This window comes from Amphibalanus amphitrite, unplaced genomic scaffold (genome assembly GCF_019059575.1).
Source record: "Amphibalanus amphitrite isolate SeventyFive unplaced genomic scaffold, NRLGWU_Aamphi_draft 000107F_arrow, whole genome shotgun sequence".
NCBI lineage: Eukaryota > Metazoa > Arthropoda > Thecostraca > Balanomorpha > Balanidae > Amphibalanus > Amphibalanus amphitrite.
Window position 1 is genome coordinate 318,553 of NW_024881602.1, and position 19,206 is coordinate 337,758.

At 48.7% G+C, this 19,206-nt stretch overlaps 1 protein-coding gene across 1 annotated transcript in view; it reads left to right on the plus strand.

The window, feature by feature from the left end:
• The window catches only part of LOC122380807 (inositol-trisphosphate 3-kinase B-like), a 56,217-nt gene that overhangs the window by 31,486 nt on the left and 5,525 nt on the right, over positions 1–19,206 (plus strand). The window contains exons 2-5 of the mRNA XM_043364283.1: positions 520–622; positions 7,893–8,014; positions 13,383–13,532; positions 13,884–13,966. Coding sequence (XP_043220218.1) covers positions 520–622; positions 7,893–8,014; positions 13,383–13,532; positions 13,884–13,966 — 458 coding nt within the window. The remainder of the gene's footprint in view (positions 1–519; positions 623–7,892; positions 8,015–13,382; positions 13,533–13,883; positions 13,967–19,206) is intronic.

The window sequence follows — 19,206 nt, forward strand, 5'->3', positions numbered from 1 at the left end:
GTTCATGGCTGAATGGGGAGTTTTAGTGGCACGGGATGCTGACAAATGAACCCAAATGACTTAACCCAACTATAAAGGGTGCCGACAATTATTGTGTGGTTTCCTATAAAGGATGTCATTGTTTGAACTGGATATCTTGGATAATATTCGGCAGTCATCACTGAAAGCCTATATATGTGTTTGCAGACGAGGAGGATTACCTATTTAAATTGAATTCCTTAATTAAGCACATATACGAGTTTACTTTAGAATACATAATGTAAAATTCAGCGCAACATGCGTGTTCTTGTCATATGCAAATATGCTTATCATATAGGCCTTTAAGCCATTCATTTTCATAAATGGACGGCATGGAAGTAATTATAAGACATTTATCATTCCACATACTGTAAAATTGGCAGATTGCTAAATGTAGGCATTAGACATAATACTATTTGCCAATCATTAACGAAAGGGCTGTGGAAAACTCCGGTTATCATTTTGAGATACGAATCTAACATTCCCTTTGTTTCATTTCAGCCGTCACAATGGCGAAAGGTGAAAGGCGTGGTGCAGTGGACTCCGTTCGTACAAACCTACAAGAAACAGAAGTACCTCTGGGTTCAGCTGGCTGGACACCAAGGTATGACGTCAATAAGATATCGAGACGTGATCAATTCACCAGGCTAATGAGTGTATTGTATAGCTGCACAGACAAGACGGGTGTAATTAGTGAAAGATGCTATCGGCCAATATTTCAGACAGCCTCCATTGCGAGCTCTATTTTATGTGAGCCGTAGAGCCAAAATTAGCTACTGCACGATATCCCTTCTTGTAAGCATAGGTATGGTATTGCATCATCTCTCTGGTTATCCGTGATTGAATGTATGACGATCCGGGGCGCATGCACGGCCGTGCGTGCGGCCACGGCAGGATTCCTCCGGATGGCCGGCGCTCAGTGGCGCGTGTGTGCTCAAGGTTTACGATCACGGACTGCGCAGTGCTCTCTGCTCACGAACAGTGGCAGTAAAACCCGTGAGCGGAGCACGCAGCTGGCGGTGTCGTGACGGGGTGTGGTCGACCTCCGGTGCAGATTGGAGGTAGTTCTGCCGGCTGCCTCGGCGGGCCGTCTGATCCCATCTACCTCTGAGTCATTTAGCATTTTTCAGCCCCGCTTTAGCGTCACGGTGTTATCAAAGAAGCGGTGCCGGCGAGATGACAGTTATCAAGCCCTAGGATGACTTGTGAAGGAGTTAGATGTCTCCGGCGTCTCTACACATATGAGTCATCGTGCCAAGCTTGAGCAGATTTAGGCGCGTTGTTCGCTTATATCCACATAAAAGATAACATTCGCGATGTATAGGGGCTGTGGGGATGTCCAATGTCCTCCATTTCACGGGTTTTAACCTTTCTCCCGGTAGTCATCTGCCACCAATAAGACCACAAGCTCACTGGCTGTGAGTTGTGGCTGCGAGCTCCTGCCTATATCTCGTTCGATGTGACCTTGATAATCACGCGGGGGTAATCGCAAGAATAGGAAAGAACATTAGATAGTTATAATATTTTTTCAATGTTTCATAAATAGCCTTTTTTGCAAAATATCATTTCTCTACTTCCTCCGCACTTTTACCTTTCAAATAATAAGCTTCCAATAACAATCATGTGGTACCTCATACTATTGATTTAACAAGCGGTTTCCGCTGTATCATTAAGTCTGACGGAGTGTACTGCTTATGGTAATTGGTAATGACATCTGACGTCACCCAATTATCTCGTCTTGTACTTCTGACGTAGATAGTTCTTCTTTCCACCGTAGTGGGGGAACGTTGACTGACGTCAATTGAGCCCAAGTAACTGTTTATTCGTGCCTTATCCGCAACACCATCCTGCTGTGACACGACGATGTTTAGCTCTTTTAGTGGCGACAACCGTTAGGTATATGGGTCGAAAATGCGCAGTTGGCGCCAAATATGCTGAAAATGTCCGATCGTATTTGTGATGTTTCCGTTAATGCTTTCCTTAAAAAAATAGCAAATCCATAGCTAATTAACTACAGGGTGATCCATAGCCGTGTGACCGAAAATAAATGAAAACTACAGGACATGCATTCGTGTTACATGCCATTGCCAAGTACCATATTAAACAGCAAAATCTGAAGTTTTGATCCATGTATAGCATCAGTCACATACACTTTCCCTTTGACTCTCACACTTCTTTTAGACAAGATACTCAAAATGACCACCTCGACGACGGATGCACTCCAGCACCAGAGCCTAAAGTTGGCGATGGCGCGGACGCACCACATTCCTAAGGAAATGGAACCAAAGCAGCTTCCAATGGCATCCTTCAGCCCCAGAATATCCTGGGGACTCTCCTCATAGACCTCGGACTTTGCATAGCCCCAGAGGAAGAATTCCACGACGTTGAGCTCCGGCGAGTGTGGCGCCCACCTGACCTCAGCGCTCTTTGAAATCAACTTTCCAGGGTTTGCTTACCATTTTTTGTGCCGTGTTTATCATTGAACCGTGCCCTCTGCTTTGAATTGATTAACGATTCTATGAATTGTTATCTTCTTTGGAGTTTCCCTTGGGTGAAAGCCCTCAGACGTGCAGAAACATCTTTGTGTTTGCTTGACGGACTGCGTTAACCTATACAAATTACACATTTTTACTTTTTGCTGCGCTGTGGACATCTTGAGCGATACACACAGACCAGAACAAGATAGAACAAAACTTCATAAAATTTTCTACTAGCACGTGAAATTTCACGCGGAAATATGCAATCCCCTTCTCAAGAGAGATCAACTAAATAGGTCACATGGCTATGAATCACCCTGTATATCATAATCAGATGTCTCCCTATAGTCCTCTTGGTCGCTCCAATCCTCTTCTCTATAAGTATGTGTACCAATCTCTCTCCTACTGCCACTCGTTTCCATATCCGTCTCTCCCTAATCAGGCGTCCTCCCACCAGCCCGGCCAGGTTAATGGCTCCCCGTCTGACTAGAAGTCGATATCATCTGATACACGTCAGCTGTGACACCGTGCAATAGATGGCGTCTGCTAATCCATGATTCCATCGTCGCAGAGGCGCCATGTTTCGCCCCCGCGCCGTCCGAAAAAGGTGCGCCGGGAACGTCGAGTAGCATTTCAGGCGAGATGTGAGCTTGTGCAGGGAAAGGGAAGGACTATATGAAGGGATGTTGCGGCCATATGATGGGTTCATGTTGGAACAAATTGGAGAAGCTGTACCTGAGTGGCAGACCGCAGAGGGTTGGGGGTAGGCGAGGGGTGCTCGGGGCAGGGGGTGCAATGATATCCTGGTATCATGCAGGTGCTGACACTATGTATGCAGTGCCGCTCTGATTAGTATGATGGAGTTGCAGCTGATTGTGTATCGGTGGCAGAGGCGGACCCAGTCAGATGGTTTCAGGGAGCAGCGGGAGTCGTGACAGTCGTTCATTTTTTTACCTGCACCTTTGTACCACTTGTTTAATTTCTTGCTGTTTTTATTTTACTTCATATCCCTCGCCCTGGCAGGGCATTTTTCATAACACCGCCTGGAAGGGGGGGGTCGATGCGACCCCCCCCTCGCGATTGGCTCCTATGGCACCTAGAAACACCAAATTTGGTAGGTAGGTGGGCCCCCCGGAGTTCTCGCCCCTGTGCAAATTTGGTTGCTCTAGGTCAATATTTAGGGGGGTTTTGGGGGGTATAAATGTAAAAATTTCGCTAAAAAGAGGTCAAAAGTTTTCGCTTATAACTTTTGATCTAATTAAGATAGAGCAAAAAGAAAAGCACTAGTGAACTCAGCACGTCAAGGCTCGTCGAATGATACACTTTTTAGCTTGCTTAAGTGTACTTAAAGTTTTTCTTAATTTTTAAGTAAACTTTAATTAATCAATTAAGTTCAAGTTAACCAAATTGCATCATATCGCATATCATTCGATTCGGCTGATCACCAGGAACACAATGACACCATTTGTTAAGCTCTAGCGTCATTATGTGCCAAGTTATTGGCAAAAACGTCATTTGACCTCAGTTGACCTCATTTGACCTGACCCATGGATAAGTACACCAAACAAAGAAGCATCAGGTGACCTGCTGTTAAGTACTGTGGTTTTAAAGCACAAAAGTGATAGAACGAAGCGGATATCTCCAGTATTTTCCGAATTTAGTATTTTCCCATAGGCTTAACATTACGACGTAATGACCTCTAACTGACCTCAGGTCAGTGACCTCAAAAAACTCGAACTATATGTTATACAACTCGGTGAACTTAGCACACCCTGAAAGTTTGAAGGAAATCAGTCCAAAACTGTGAGCTGGACAGGTGCAAAAAGAAAATTGAAATTTGGCCATGACCTTGTACCGGTTTTTCTGACCTGGTGACCTGACCCAAGGTCATCCGGACCTGAAATTTTCAGGTCATATGTAAAAAGGTTGCCCCATAGGCTGTGCCAAATTTGGCGGCGCTGCGCGCCGCCGTTTTTACGCTATCTTCGAAAACCCTTAGGGGGGGGGGCGCATCGACCCCCCCCCCTGCCAGGGCGAGGGATATGCTCCTTAATTATTTCACACAACTTTTAGTCTTTTAATATAGACATCTATAAGGATCCCGCTTAATCACTCCCCAGCTGGATCTGCAAGTATTTTCTAATCTTAGCAGATATCTAGATTATGTTTTTCCTGAAAGAGGCAAGTTTAATGACTAATGAAACCGACCACTCTTCGTGTGACCGAACTGGTTGCACTGCAGTGCTGCACAGTTGCCATCATATCAGCAACTCTTGGAGCCTGGAGGCGTACACAACACTCCTACCTTTGCAGTTTTTTTTTTACAAATCTCTGCAACTTGCCATTCCAAAGTTGTTTTCGATTTTCTTCATATTTGAAAACAAATTGGACCAAAATATAATTCCGTCGTCTCATTGTTGTCCGTAAACTGGGACTACTAATTCATATGAGCATAGCTGAACAAGTGATAAGTAGCACCCAATCGTTGATCCAATCAAGTTTGTCTAGTTTCCCTCTGTGTGTGTGCTCTGGCCCCGGTGGATCGAGCTGACCTCCAAGCTGGCCCTGACCCCGGCCGACTCCGGGTGATTGCTCAAATACCAGTCCGATGAAGTCGGCTCGAAATCGACCGCCGCGCCGGTGACTCGCTCGCTCCGCCCCACCCTCGCCCTGCCCCCGAGCCCAGCCGGACGAGGTCTGGTAAATATTTTCGTCGGGCCGTCACTCAGCGTATGATGCCACGTCACAGCCCAGACGGGGAAAATCGAGACGCTTTTCTGACGGCCGACTGCAGGAAAACACGTGCAGCGGTGTTGCATGCGCTACCCGGCTTGTTGGCAGTGCGGCAGTAGCGAGCGATGGCTGGCCGGGGAAGTCCGACTTTTGTGTCGGCCTGCGGATGGGAGATAGTCGGAGAATGCCGTGGAACAATGGCGGACCCAGTCGAGACACCGGGAGGGTGTTGTGTTTACACCTAAAACGTTAAAATGAGTTTATTTTTGTCAACATTTTTTCCAAGAAATTGATCTTTTTCGAGTTTTTACAAAAAAAAATAATAAACGCAAATTTTGAATACGTACATAGACTTGTGTATACAGAGGTCTATGATGGGTACTATAGCACAGTTTATGTATGTGCTTTAACCTTTGTTGTCAGTAACCCCTAATTCAAAAGTGCCCTGAATAAAGCTCATATATGCTGCATAGCGAAGCACTAACACCGATGTGAGTAATGTAGCAAGTATTAGCTACCAAATCAAATTGAGCGAGCTGTGTTTCTTATAAACAATTTTCAAGAGCAAAGTCCCGGCTTCAACTCTACTGTCGTTCCTATATGGCTGAACTTTGCAATTGAAGCGTGGCGGAGGCTTGCACTTAACAACAAAGTGAATTTGATTTTTGTTTGCAAATTATGTCACAGCGCTAAGATGTTTCCGCTTTGATGTGGGCTACTCGTATGGTGTCAGTTTCTTGAACAGATGGGATTGTCCATGATGAAAGTGCTGCCACCCAGAATACTGTGATAAACAGTGTGCGACTCTAAATCCCATCATATGGTACTGGTGCTTAGCTCGCTTTACGCAAACATCGTGCTAATCCGATCGGGTTTAAATCGTAATACACGGCTTAGTGCGCACTGCGCAATGCGCATGTCTTGCGCGGAATGCGGAAGATGTTACCCAAATGCCAAACAGCTATGCCAGCTTTGTGATTTTATGTGCCTACGTGTGCGTAGAGAGCTCAGGGGCGTGATGTTCCCTTTTTACTCCAGTCCGCAAGTCGTTTCGTGACAAATGGTAAACTGCTTACTGCGTTCCAGGCTTCATATAAGAAAATGTCAGACAATGAGCATGATGATATAGCAGACGTAATTATTACATGGCTCCTGTGTTAATTTGGCATGAGATATTTTTTACTATTGCCCGGCATCAGGTTACTGACCTTTCAGTGTCAGGTTACTGACCTTTCTGAAGGTGAGAAGCGGTTGCCATGTCAACGGTCAATAGTAAGTTGCTCGCGCAGTGGTGTTTGAACAAAAATTCAAATGTCGTAATTTTTTCGTCGTTTTCTCAGACTGTTCAGTTTGATTTCGTGATTGGCTAGTCAAGTCATCTAGAACTGGGCCGTCATTTGAACATGTCCGTTCAAATGCCCCGATTTAATTTGTTGGAGCCGCATGAATTGGATGAGCTATTTTCATCGCGCAGTGCTCAGGGCACTAAAAAGGTGATTAAATCAGCAGAAGACGTCTTCATTGAGTTCTTGCAAGTAAAAGGCATATCTGTTGAAAGCTGCATGCACAGCAACGATGTCCTGGACAACGCTGTGAAGGAGTTCTTCATTACTGTAAAACGCAAGGACGGCGAACGCTACAAATCGAAGAGTCTCCACACTCTCAAGTACGGCGTGAAACAGAAAACAGAAACAGAAAACAGAAAACAACTAAGTGTGTGCCGTAGACATGTGACGTGGCTATGATTGTATATCTAATACATTCAATTGTACCATGATATTTGTGTTTGGATATTTTTTATTACGGGATGAATGAGTAGGTACTAAGTAAAGATTCCGAGAGTTGGCCATGTAATAAAACGAATACTGCATGGGGGAGCGGGCAATAGCAAAAATATTGCCCTCTGTAACGTCACTGTCGCCCGAGGGTGAAGACCGAAACAAGTGCTATTGCCCGAGGCGAAGCCGAGGGCAATAGCACTTGTGGAGGTCCACAAGTGCTATTGGCACTTAACAACAAAGTAACAACCTCCACAAGTGCTATTGCCCTCGGCTTCGCCTCGGGCAATAGCACTTGTTTCGGTCTTCACCCTCGGGCGACAGTGACGTCACATCGGGCAATATTTTTTGCTATTGCCCGCTCCCCCATGCAGTATTCGTATACTGCAGACCACCTATGTTATTGTCCATGCATGCTGTTTTTTATAGGTATTCAAATAAATAAAAAATAGCGAATCACCAAAGGTACAAGTGTCAAATTGCAGAGTGATTCGTTTTGGATGAGAACGGGCGAAAAAGATTGTTGTTCTCAGGCATCCATCGCCACTTTTTTAGAGACATTATGTGCTTGGTCAGCCTTTTTTCCGTCTGTCAATCCTTAAAGCAACTCATTTGTCACTCTGGTGTTATCTGGGCACATTTATAGATGCTGATGAGATAAACAATCGCCACTGAAATGTTTACAGAACAAAACAAACGTCATCAGACCTCGAGACTGGTGTCTAGACAAAGCTTTTGGTAACAATACCAAGCGAATGAGCATTTCTCTCACCGCCTGTCTTCAACCACCATTGTCTTTGACACGTGCTATCATTCCATTGTAACAAATGACCGACTCAACTTCTTGCCCTAATGCAACACCCAATGACTCTTCTCTGTTCCCCAGGCAATTTCCGAGCTGGAGACGAGGGCACCATCCAGAAGCGGCTCTGTGGTCGAGAACAGGAGTGCCTCAAGCAGCTCATGCTGGACCCGCTCAGGCCATACGTACCCGAGTACAGGGGACAGGTATGTATCCAGATTATTGGAGAGATAACAAAGTTTTTAAGAACTCACTGTTGACGGCATTTTGCTAATCAATTGCTATGTTGGACGTTTGGAAAATGTGTTGGCATTTGTATTGTTTTAGTATAGGATAAATTTTAAAACGTGGCAAACAGTAGATTGGTATAGGATAAAGAAACTTTGGTGGCAGCGTGACAGACTTGTGATCAGCTCAGTTGAGCCGGCTCAAAAATCAGCTCAGCTCATGAGCCGGCTCAACATTTTGCCAAATTGTTGAGCTGTGAGCTGAGCCGGCTCAGTAATGCATTGAGCTGAGCTGCTGTCTGAGCTGAGCTGAATGAGCTTGAGCTGAGCTGAGCTGAACGAGCTTGAGCTGAGCTGAGCTGAGCTGATTGAGCTGAGCTGAGCTGAGCTGAGCTGATTGAGCTGAGCTGAGCTGATTGAGCTGAGCTGATTGAGCTGAGCTGAGCTGAGCTGAGCGAGCTGAGCTGAGCTGATTGAGCTGAGCTGATCCAGTTCTAATTCTTTTCAGTTCATGCTTGGAAATTAACTCAGGCTTTGATGCTTCAGCTATGAGCTAGCTATGGGGTGAGCAATTACACTGCCTTCGTGATCGCACTTAAAAATATCAAAACTCTAAAGAAATCAATAGTAATCACTAATCAAGCTTAATTTCTTTCATCCATATTGCATGGAAATTGGAAGACCAGGGCCTTGGCCAATTTACAGGCTAATACAGCCAGTCTCAAGTTTCAAGTCTGACTGCAAGATGAATACCTACTGTCAGGCTTTGATGCTTCGCCTTGACACTCTGCTCCGCAATGTACCTACAATTCAGCATTCTTCACTTTGTTATTTAAGCAGTTATTTAAATTAATTTTATCAATAAGGGTTCTTACCTCTGCATAAAATATTTACAATTAGGAATTAGCAAATAAAGTTCCTCTTCGTTGGTTGAATGTGGGCTAAGCAACCATATCCTACTGAAAGTGGGGTGGGGCATTGCCCCACCCCAGGCACTGGCATTTTTCATAGCACGGCCTGGCAGGAGGGGTGGGGGGTTGATGCGACCCCCCTCGCGATTCACTCCTATGGCACCTAGAAACATCAAATTTGGTAGGTAAGTGGGCCCTCTGCAGTTCTCGCCCCTGTGCAAATTTGGTTGCTCTAGGTCAATATTTAGGGGGGTTTTGGGGGTATAAATGTAAAAATGTCGCTAAAAACAGGTCAAACGTTTTTCGCTTATAACTTTTGATCTAATTAAGATAAAAAAAAAGAAAAGCACCAGTGAACTCAGCACGTCAGGGCGCGTCGAATGATATACTTTTTTGCTTGCTTCAGTGTACTTAAAGTTTTTCTTAATTTTTAAGTAAACCTTAATTACTTAATTAAGTTCAAGTTAACCAAATTGCATCATATCGCATATCATTCGATTCGGCTAATCACCAGGAACACAATGATGCCATTTTTAAGCTCTAGCTTCGTTATGTGCCAAGTTATTGGCAAAAACGTCATTTGACCTCAGTTGACCTCATTTGACCTGACCCATGGATAAGTACACCAAATAAAGAAGCACTAAGTGACCTGCTGTTAAGTACTGTGGTTTCAAAGCACAAAAGTGATAGAACGAAGCGGATATCTCCAGTATTTTCCGAATTTAGTATTTTCCCATAGGCTTAACATTACGACGTAATGACCTCTAGCTGACCTCAGGTCAGTGACTTTAAACAACCCGAACTATATGTTATATAACTAGATGAACTTAGCACATCCTGAAAGTTTGAAGGAAATCATTCAAAAACTGTGAGTTGGACAGGTGCAAAAAGAAAATGGAAATTTGACCATGACCTTGTACCGGTTTTTCTGACCTGGTGACCTGACCCAAGGTCACCCGGACCTGAAATTTCAAGGTCATATGTAAAAAGGTTGCCCCATAGGCTGTGCCAAATTTGCCGTTTTTACGCTATCTTCGAAAAACCCTTAGGGAGGGCTGCATCAACCCCCCTGCCAGGGCGAGGGTTAAAAAGAACGACTGAACGATCTGAGCGTGAATTTAACTGAGCGGAAACTGAGCTGAGCTGAATTGAGCGGAAACTGAGCTGAGCTGAACGGGAACTGAGTTAAGCTGAGCGGAAACTCAGCTGAGCTGAGCTGAGCTGAGCGGAAACTGAGCTGAGCGGGAAACTGAACTGAGCTGAGCGGAAACTGAGCTGAGCTGAGCTGAGCGGAAACTGAGCTGAGCTGAGCTGAGCGTGAGCGGAGCGTTGCCGGTTTGAGCGGAACGTGAGCTGAGCTGAGCCGCGTTAAACTGAGCGGGAGCTGAGCGGGAGCGGATAAGACGGAGTTGAGCTGAACGAGCTCACTTTTTTCTTGAGCTGTCACAAGTCTGCAGCGTGAACAAAATATCAATGATAATTAATTGCAATAAAGTTACACCCGATTTCCACTATGATGCAGAATTTGAAACAGACGTAGCCAATGCAATAGCGTGCTCATATCGGCACTTGTTTCCTACACCAGAAGGCCAAGTTTCGTCTCTCCGCACCTGCCATCATACACTGCACAGTGCACGCCGCACACCCCCTTCATCTGTTGCAATCAGTGAGAGCAGCGGTGCCCGAGGGCTCGCCGCACGCGGCGGCGCGGCGGCCCGTGCACCACTCCCCGTTGTAGCGTGAGCCATCAGCGTCACAGGTCAGATTAGCGACTGTTTATCGGCAGCGTACCCGCTAATCTGAGCCAAACCCGCCGAGCCAATCACTGGCGCAGCACGGTGTCAATTGCAAGCTGTGCAAAGAATGATGAACGGCCCCCTGAGCGGGCGCTCGCCTGGTCGCGGCAGCCGCTTGTCGCTCGCGGCGGCCAAATCCTGTGACTGGGTGTGCTGTTAGACAGGCAGGACGCCTGCTTGACGAGGAATTCTTGTCGGGATAAAACGGTCGAAGAATGTAAATTTGAGCGAGTGTTGGAGCTACATACCTCTTATATCGGTGATAGTATAATGCATGTAAGCGGTGTTTATCGAGAAAGACTCAACATCAAGGCGAATAATAAGAGAGGTACAAATTGAACGGCACCGTTGATCAATCAACCTAAAATTCGTGTCGCAATAACGACAGATGGTGCATATAAATGCGTAAACAATTAAATTAACGACACTTCAGGACTAACCCTACAGAGCCAAGCCGCTAAGTGCCATGCATTTGAGAAATAAGTTAAGCACTGTTTTTTATTCATCTTACATCTTACATTTAGTAGGAAATATTGAATTGTTTATTTTGCTCAAGACTGCTCGTCAGTGTTGCAAGCAATTCTTAGAAGATACAAATATTAAACATATACATGTTTTCCAGCGGCAGCTAATGTCTTTCTCGCAGTGATTCTCTGTAAAAAAATGTTAAAAGGAGTTATGGTCGCAGCCCCGCTGGAAAGAAGAGAATTCCTGTAGTTTGCCAAAAAGAGCGTCGACAGATAAAATATTGACATTAATGGTATGCCTGATAGTCGTTACCGTGATCATTTTGCAGCCCGACCATTTTTATTCTCAGTCCGCCTTGAAAGCTTGTATGACGCTCGTTGACGTCCTATATCTGGTGACAAGCTCGAATTTTATTTGGCGCGAGCGACAGACAATACCTACCTACCTATAAGCCGCGTGACGTAAATTCATATAGGGGAGAGTGGGGCAAAGCGGCCACCCTAACGCTTCTCACGATGCCAACGCTTGATTTTTAAACTTCGAAAGATTCTTTCTATACCAATGTGATCCCTATTAAGTTGCCTTTTATTTCAACTGCGTTTTATTTCCAAAGGCGTTCACATATGAAAGATATTGACAAAACTTTAAATCTATGCATATTGGCCACTTTGCCCCACACCCTGGGGCAAAGCGGCCACCGGCGTCTTCTCAAGTCCCGATATGAGAAACAAAATAGTTGCCTCGTGTACGACTAGGGTATTTGATGGTGACAAGGTTATACGAGGATGGATGTTAACTTTATCATCTTCCACCTGTAGGTAAACAAAGAAAAGATTTTCATGAAAATAAACAATTAATTGATTATTTGGTAACTCACGCAACTGAAAAGTGGCCATGATGAATGCATGACGACACATTTGAATATAAATGATGTTTTTTATCCAGATGGAAGCAACTTATGGCCAATTGGGGGGTGGCCACTTTGCCCCGGCCACTTTGCCCCGCGCATACCGTCCGAGACAAAAATATTCAAGATTAGCTATTAGTGGGGTAAAAAACATAAAAATTGGTACAATACATGTACGATAACCATGCAATGCATGGACAAGAACGCTTACAAAAAATCCAAACGGTTATGGAATAACATAACATTTAAAAATCGTAAACATAGTTGGTAACCTGGCAAGAAATGCTTTTCCGTGTTTCACAGAACAATGGTGATGGGCTGAAACCCCGGTCTGGCTCATTCGAACGACCGTGAAGAGAAGTATAATTGGAAACCATAAATTGGAACTGACGCCAGCTATGAAGGGCTAAAACGAAGGGTGGCCGCTTTGCCCCGGGTGGCCGCTTTGCCCCACTCTCCCCTAGTTTGCCTTTTGATGTGGCTTTCTTTCTGGCAGAAATAGGCACACAATCGCTTTTTAGGACGATGCATGCTCCGTTTAGGAGTGATCGAAAACTCGTTATCTATGTCCGAGAAAGAGAAAGAACTATACCTCGACCGGCATGCAATGCTGTCGTCAACTGGGGCTCGATTCTGATATTCCGTTCCATCTGCGCAATACAGTTAAACTGCAACATATGGTTTGACGTGAGTGTGTTTATTCAAAAACACCGAGACCAGTTATGAGTCCCAGTTTCACCTTTTGTGGCGAATGTTTATATTGTTTGTTTACCATTCGTGAACAGGTGGCGGGGAGCAGCACAGCACGCGCTAAACATGCCGGTTATGTAAGCGCTGGAATTCTATGAAACAAAGCTTGCATATCACGCTGCCTGAGAACGTTTATAATAGTTGGCTCTGATTCTGACAAGCATGGCTCACTCTGTTATCATTGAAGCGTACATTCTTCTATTGATGCACTTGCTGTTCTTTGTGCAACGGTGGATTAAATTACGGTAATTGGACGATTTCCACTACCCCTAGACGTTTTTTAAATATACATACGTCCACGTTCTAATGAAGTGAAACCAAATTGCGTTTTCTTGATTCATGCTTTGTTTAGGAATGACTTATTTCAAAGGACAATTGTGCAGGCTTTGACCGTCCCAGGACTTGCAATGCGTCTACCAATATTCTCACATTTTTTAACCTCCCGTGACTTACCGTGACATCCCACGAATTCCGTGATGCATCGTAACATCCCGTGACACCGCTGTGACCGGCAGATCGTCACGGAGGACGGTGAAGACTTTCTGCAGCTGCAGGACCTGCTCGGAGAGTTCGAGGAGCCCTGTGTCATGGACTGCAAGATCGGAGTCCGCACTTACCAGGAGGACGAGCTGGCCAAGGCCAAGGAGAAACCCAAACTCAGAAAAGTACGTCTTATGCTTTTAGCTCTTCGAAGACTGGCCTCGCTTTCTACATCTCCGACCTAAGGATTAGAAACTAAGTGATTGACTTATCTTTCACTCATTTTGTGTTATATAGGTAATAATCTTGGTCATTCCCATGCATTTGACAATAGTTGTTTCATTGTTTTATTCCGTTAGTTACGTCAACTGGCGCATTTGACGTAAAATGTAGGACGAATGCGCATTGTCCACTTATGGGTATCCAGCGTGCACAGTGTCATGCCCATATCTGATATTTTTGCCCGTGGTTTCACCACATGATTTGTGTCTACCTGCTGCCATTCAGTTCTCACATATCCGTCATTTTGTTTTCAGGACATGTACGATAAGATGATGCTGATCGACAAGTCGGCTCCCACCGACGAAGAACATCGACTGAAAGCAGTCACAAAGCCCAGGTGTGTGGTGCTTTCCTGTTCGTGACGACTTCGATAGAGCGCGTCGATTTTCATGCTCTTTCACATAATCGTAAATGCTTGGCATTTTGTGCGCTTAGGGTGATCAGTGTTCCCCGAAAGTTAAGGATTGGGTAATTATCAGTGGAATCCATGAAAGTTGTTCGTGAGAGTCGTTCAGTTCACCCGTTCGAGTACTCGTTCTTTTTCGTCACCCGGAGGACCATAAAGTTATTGTTCATATATGTAAAAGTCTATTCTTGATTGACAGGCAAACGGTTAAAAAGGGTAAATACGGCGGTCACAGACGCAGTTCACTGAATCGTATCGCGTTCTCGTAAGGCCACGTCGGCCGTGTCGTACGGAGGGCCACGTCGGCCACGTCGTGCACCGGGCCGTGTCGCACCGGCGGAGTCCCGTTGAAGACTGTCGGGCCCCCGTCCCGTCTCAGCCCTCGTGGTAGCACAACACGTGGGCATGAGAATCAGGACAGGGGCCGGATGACACAATTTACACATGTGCGCGCGGCGCGGCGCGGCCGGCCGACCGCCGCGCTCCGCGCGCCGGCCGTCTTCGTCAAGATACATACAGAAACGTATTTGCTCGCTAACATAGCCGGCCCGGTTTTTCGCGATCATCCGCGGAAAATCCAACAACTAGCGAGCAATCGTTCAAGCGTCCCGTACGCATGCACACACTCGTAACGATCCGTTCAACATGCGCGATATACATACACTCACATACGATGCACATTACGCACTACACAATGTCTGACTGAGGCAGGCATTATCCCCGCCAACAATCACCCAGTCATAAAACTGGTGACGGCGCGGTCTCGGCAGCCGGGTGCCGTCACACACTGACGCATGTCGTAAACTACACACGCTGGGCCGAGAGGCATTGGCGGCAGTGACATTGCCGTCACATGGCCGACACACAACAAACACCCATCACACAATGTACAACACGACACACATTACGTTACCGAAGCGGCGAAGCGAACAAACGCGGACGTACGACAGCGCTAACACGGTACGTATCATAAACTAATCTCACACTGCTATGTTACACTCTAAGGTCGTAAACTACTAGCGCGTCCAAGAATCGTCACACGGCTCACAGCTGATAGCTAATGGCTGAACACTCAACACAAATGACCATTCGCAGCGGACCGAATGAGCGGCTCACTCTCACACGCACGCACACACACGTTAGCACCGCGAATGGTGGGCGCTGGAAACACTAATAAACGCTCCGATCTCCACACTGCTCGCCGGCGGCACAGTGCGGTCGTAGACGACTCACTTTAGCCGTCCCACGTGCGCGCACATTATCTCTCCGAGTCCATTTACTGTCCGTCGCCGTCGCACTCAAGACGGCAGAGACGAGAGACAGGCCGCCTGTGTTGGCCGGTATCAGTCGTCACGTCAACGGCGGGAATAAGACCGCCCACACCAGGGTCACACACTCCGCTCATCTCACCGACCAATGTCCACGTGGTACGTTTACGTCGGTCAGTCGCACTAGTTCGCCAACCCTGACCTCGGTCGTGTCCATGATCGACATGCAGTGTGCGGTCGGCGTGCGCGGGGAGACACTCTCGCCGCCGGCGTCGCCAGGAGCGATCCTGCGGCTGCGTGTTCTTCCGCTTCCAGCGACGGCCACCGACTCTGAGCAGGCCGCCGGAGTCCATGAGGCAGGACGAGAAGTCACTGACGTTTACGACCGGCTCCGCTCGCTCGGTGACGCACGCTGTCACCCTCGTCTCGTCGTCGGAGAGGGCGGCCGGGCCGGACCGCGCAGCTGGACCTCGTATCCACGGTCCGCCGGGGGCGAGGTCCGTCCCCGGGCCGCCTCTGCTGAAGATGTCGGCCGGGCCCGGCGGCTCGGCTGCGTGACACCACTGGGTCGTCTCTGATGATTCCTGGGTGTGAAGGTCAGCGACTGCACTCGTTTTATCACTGACACGAACGTGATTGACAACGTGTTCACCATCGAGCACCGAGCGTTCCGACGCCCGCCCGGTCACCGTCCATCCCAACAGCGTCCTTACGGCGCACAGCGTTCCCGTCGGTCCCTCGATCACTTCCCGCGGCACAATAAGTTCGATGACGTCGGTTCCCAGGAGCACCTCCACTGGGCCGTGGATAGCGCTGGGAAGATCCAGGTCGGCCAGGTGCGGCCATTTCTCCTTTGCCACTGTGCAGTCCATGGCCTTGGCTGACACGTTTAACGTCGGCGTCGTTTGGGCGTTTCGTATACGGTGTGCCCTGCCGTCGCCGCCCACAGCCTCAACGGCGAAGGATACGCGTCGTGACGTCGTCGTTTGGGTCCCACTCAGCGTACTCAGCACCAATTTGTCGGTGGGCCCCGAGATGCCGAGTCGGTCACACAGGTCGTCGGTGATCAGTGTGATCTGACTCCCGAGATCCAGGAGCGCGTTCGTGGTGCGGCTACCTGCCGGCCCATTTACGGTGATGGGCACCACCTGCAGGAGAATATCACTGCGAGGCTCGGCCGATGCGGTGCCGACATGTTTGGCAGATGACGGCGTACCATCATCGGAATCGCGCAGCGGAAACACTCGTCCTCCATTGTGTAACAGCGTGTGATGACGCCTGCCGCAGTGCTCCGCGTCACATCGTGCATCACTGGGACACGTAGCGCTGATGTGACCACGACCTAGGCAGTTAAAGCACAGTCCGTTTCTGCCGACGAACTCTGCCTTCTCAATCACAGTCAGCGCGAGAAATTCGTCACAGTGCTGGAGCTCGTGTGTTTGCTGACACATGGCACAGCCGGCGCTGTTCCCGTCCGCTGATGGTTTTATGGCCGCCGTCCTCCCCCGCTTTACAGCCGCCGGCGTGGGCCGCGCCGACGTGGTGGTAAACACGCGTCGCGGGCGGCACTCAGCGTCGTTAGCCTCGACCTTCGGCGGCTGCTTGGTGGTCACGTTCAGGGCCAACCGACCAGCTGACACATGACGGCGTAGCCATTCGTCGAGATCGACGAGCGTCGGACGAGTGATGCCGTTTTCCACCATGTGCTCGCCCCACCTCCAGGCGAGGGAGGCTGGTAGCTTCCCAGTCACAGTGGTGACGTTCGTGGCGGCAGCGAGGTCGTGCTCGTAGTGCAGACACTGTAGGACGCTCACCGCGGTGTGGAGCTCACGAGACAGCTCTGTCAGCGCTGACAGGTCGCCATCTTTCACCGGCCGCGCTGTGAGTAGTCTTTTCATCGTGGCGTGTATCACACGGGACGGGTCACCAAACTCTCGCTCCAGCTCACACAGGGCGGTGCTGTATAGACTGGCGTCGCAGAGCATACCCCGCACAGACTCTCTCGCCGGCCCCGTCAGGTGAGTCTGCAGGTAGGTCAGCCGTTCTACGTCGGTGAGGTCGGCGCGGTCGTGCACCAGAGCTTTGAAGAGGGCTATCCACCGCGGCCACTCGATGGCAGAGCCGCCGAACTTCTCCAGCGTGATGCGCGGCAGATGTGGGACCGCTCTGGTGTCGTCACGGGACGGGTGCTGCAGCCGCACCGCAGGTGGAGGCAGGGTGCCGACAGGAGCCGTATCCACTGGCGGCACATGCAGCTGAGATTGAGCCAGCCACTGTCGGGTGCGCGTGGTTGACTCGTCCGTCTGTCGAGACACGTCCACCAGTGCCGATGGCTCAGTTGCAACCACCGGAAGACCAGCGACGGATGGTGCAGCGGAAGAACGAGGGTGCTGCGAACCCCGCTCCTCCTGCTCCAGCAGCTCCAGCTCCAGCTGACGGTATTCAGCTTCATCCTTCGCCGCCTGAGCTTGCAGCGCTGCCTGCGCCTCCGCCTGCTCCGCCTGCCGCCGGGACTGCTCCGCCTGCGCCTCCGCCTGACGCCGGGCCTGCTCCGCGTCCGCCTCGGCCAGACGCCGGGCCAGCTCAGCCTTGGCGGCGGCGGCGCGCTGGGCCTGTTCCGCCTGGAGCTGGCTAAGTGCAGCCCGGCGGCGGGCTTCACTGAGACCGGAGGACGCCGTACTGAAGCTCGCCTCACTCCTCGTGTGATATGAGCTCCGGCGGCCTTGATGCGATTTTGCATCACTGTCGTGTCGTGACCGTTTGTCAGACATTGCACTCACAGTTCACACTACCGCGTCGTCACTGTAAATCCATTCGCACACTAGTTCACTGATATCCGGCCCGGAGGACCAGAATGTTCGTGAGAGTCGTTCAGTTCACCCGTTCGAGTACTCGTTCTTTTTCGTCACCCGGAGGACCATAAAGTTATTGTTCATATATGTAAAAGTCTATTCTTGATTGACAGGCAAACGGTTAAAAAGGGTAAATACGGCGGTCACAGACGCAGTTCACTGAATCGTATCGCGTTCTCGTAAGGCCACGTCGGCCGTGTCGTACGGAGGGCCACGTCGGCCACGTCGTGCACCGGGCCGTGTCGCACCGGCGGAGTCCCGTTGAAGACTGTCGGGCCCCCGTCCCGTCTCAGCCCTCGTGGTAGCACAACACGTGGGCATGAGAATCAGGACAGGGGCCGGATGACACAATTTACACATGTGCGCGCGGCGCGGCGCGGCCGGCCGACCGCCGCGCTCCGCGCGCCGGCCGTCTTCGTCAAGATACATACAGAAACGTATTTGCTCGCTAACAAAAGTAATACAATTGTCCAGTGTTAATTTCTTAACTTGCATAATTAAAGCTGTTGACTGTGGATTGCGACGCTGATTTACCCGCGCCCCGCTGGGCTATTCACTATTCAGCCATACGCGCCCTGCTGGGGGGGGGGGGCAGATTCTGCCTCCCCTGTCTAACTTCCGAACCGATGGTCGTAGAAAGACGGGGAAAACGGCAATCGAAAGCTCTCAACAAGGCGGATCTTAAGAGCCCATTTTTTTTGCTAAAGTAGGTCAGAGGTCAGGTCAAGGTCAGGTCAAGGGTATAAAATGCAAGTTTCTACAGTATCGGCCTTGCACCGTAGTTGCCGAAGAATGGACTGAGACTGATTGCCCAAAACGTGTTCTTAGACTACCAAGACAATATCCGTTGCATACAATGTCATTCAAAGGTCAAGGTCAAGGTCAGGTCAGGTCAGGTCAGGTCACCAAAAACAAAATATAGAAAAGGGCATGTGCGACACATGTTTTATGGGTCATTTTACTCATAGAATTCAATAGGCACACTCAATAAGTGATATGGACCACCTCTGGATGAATTTCAGGTCGAGGTCAGGTCAAGGTCAGGTCAAAT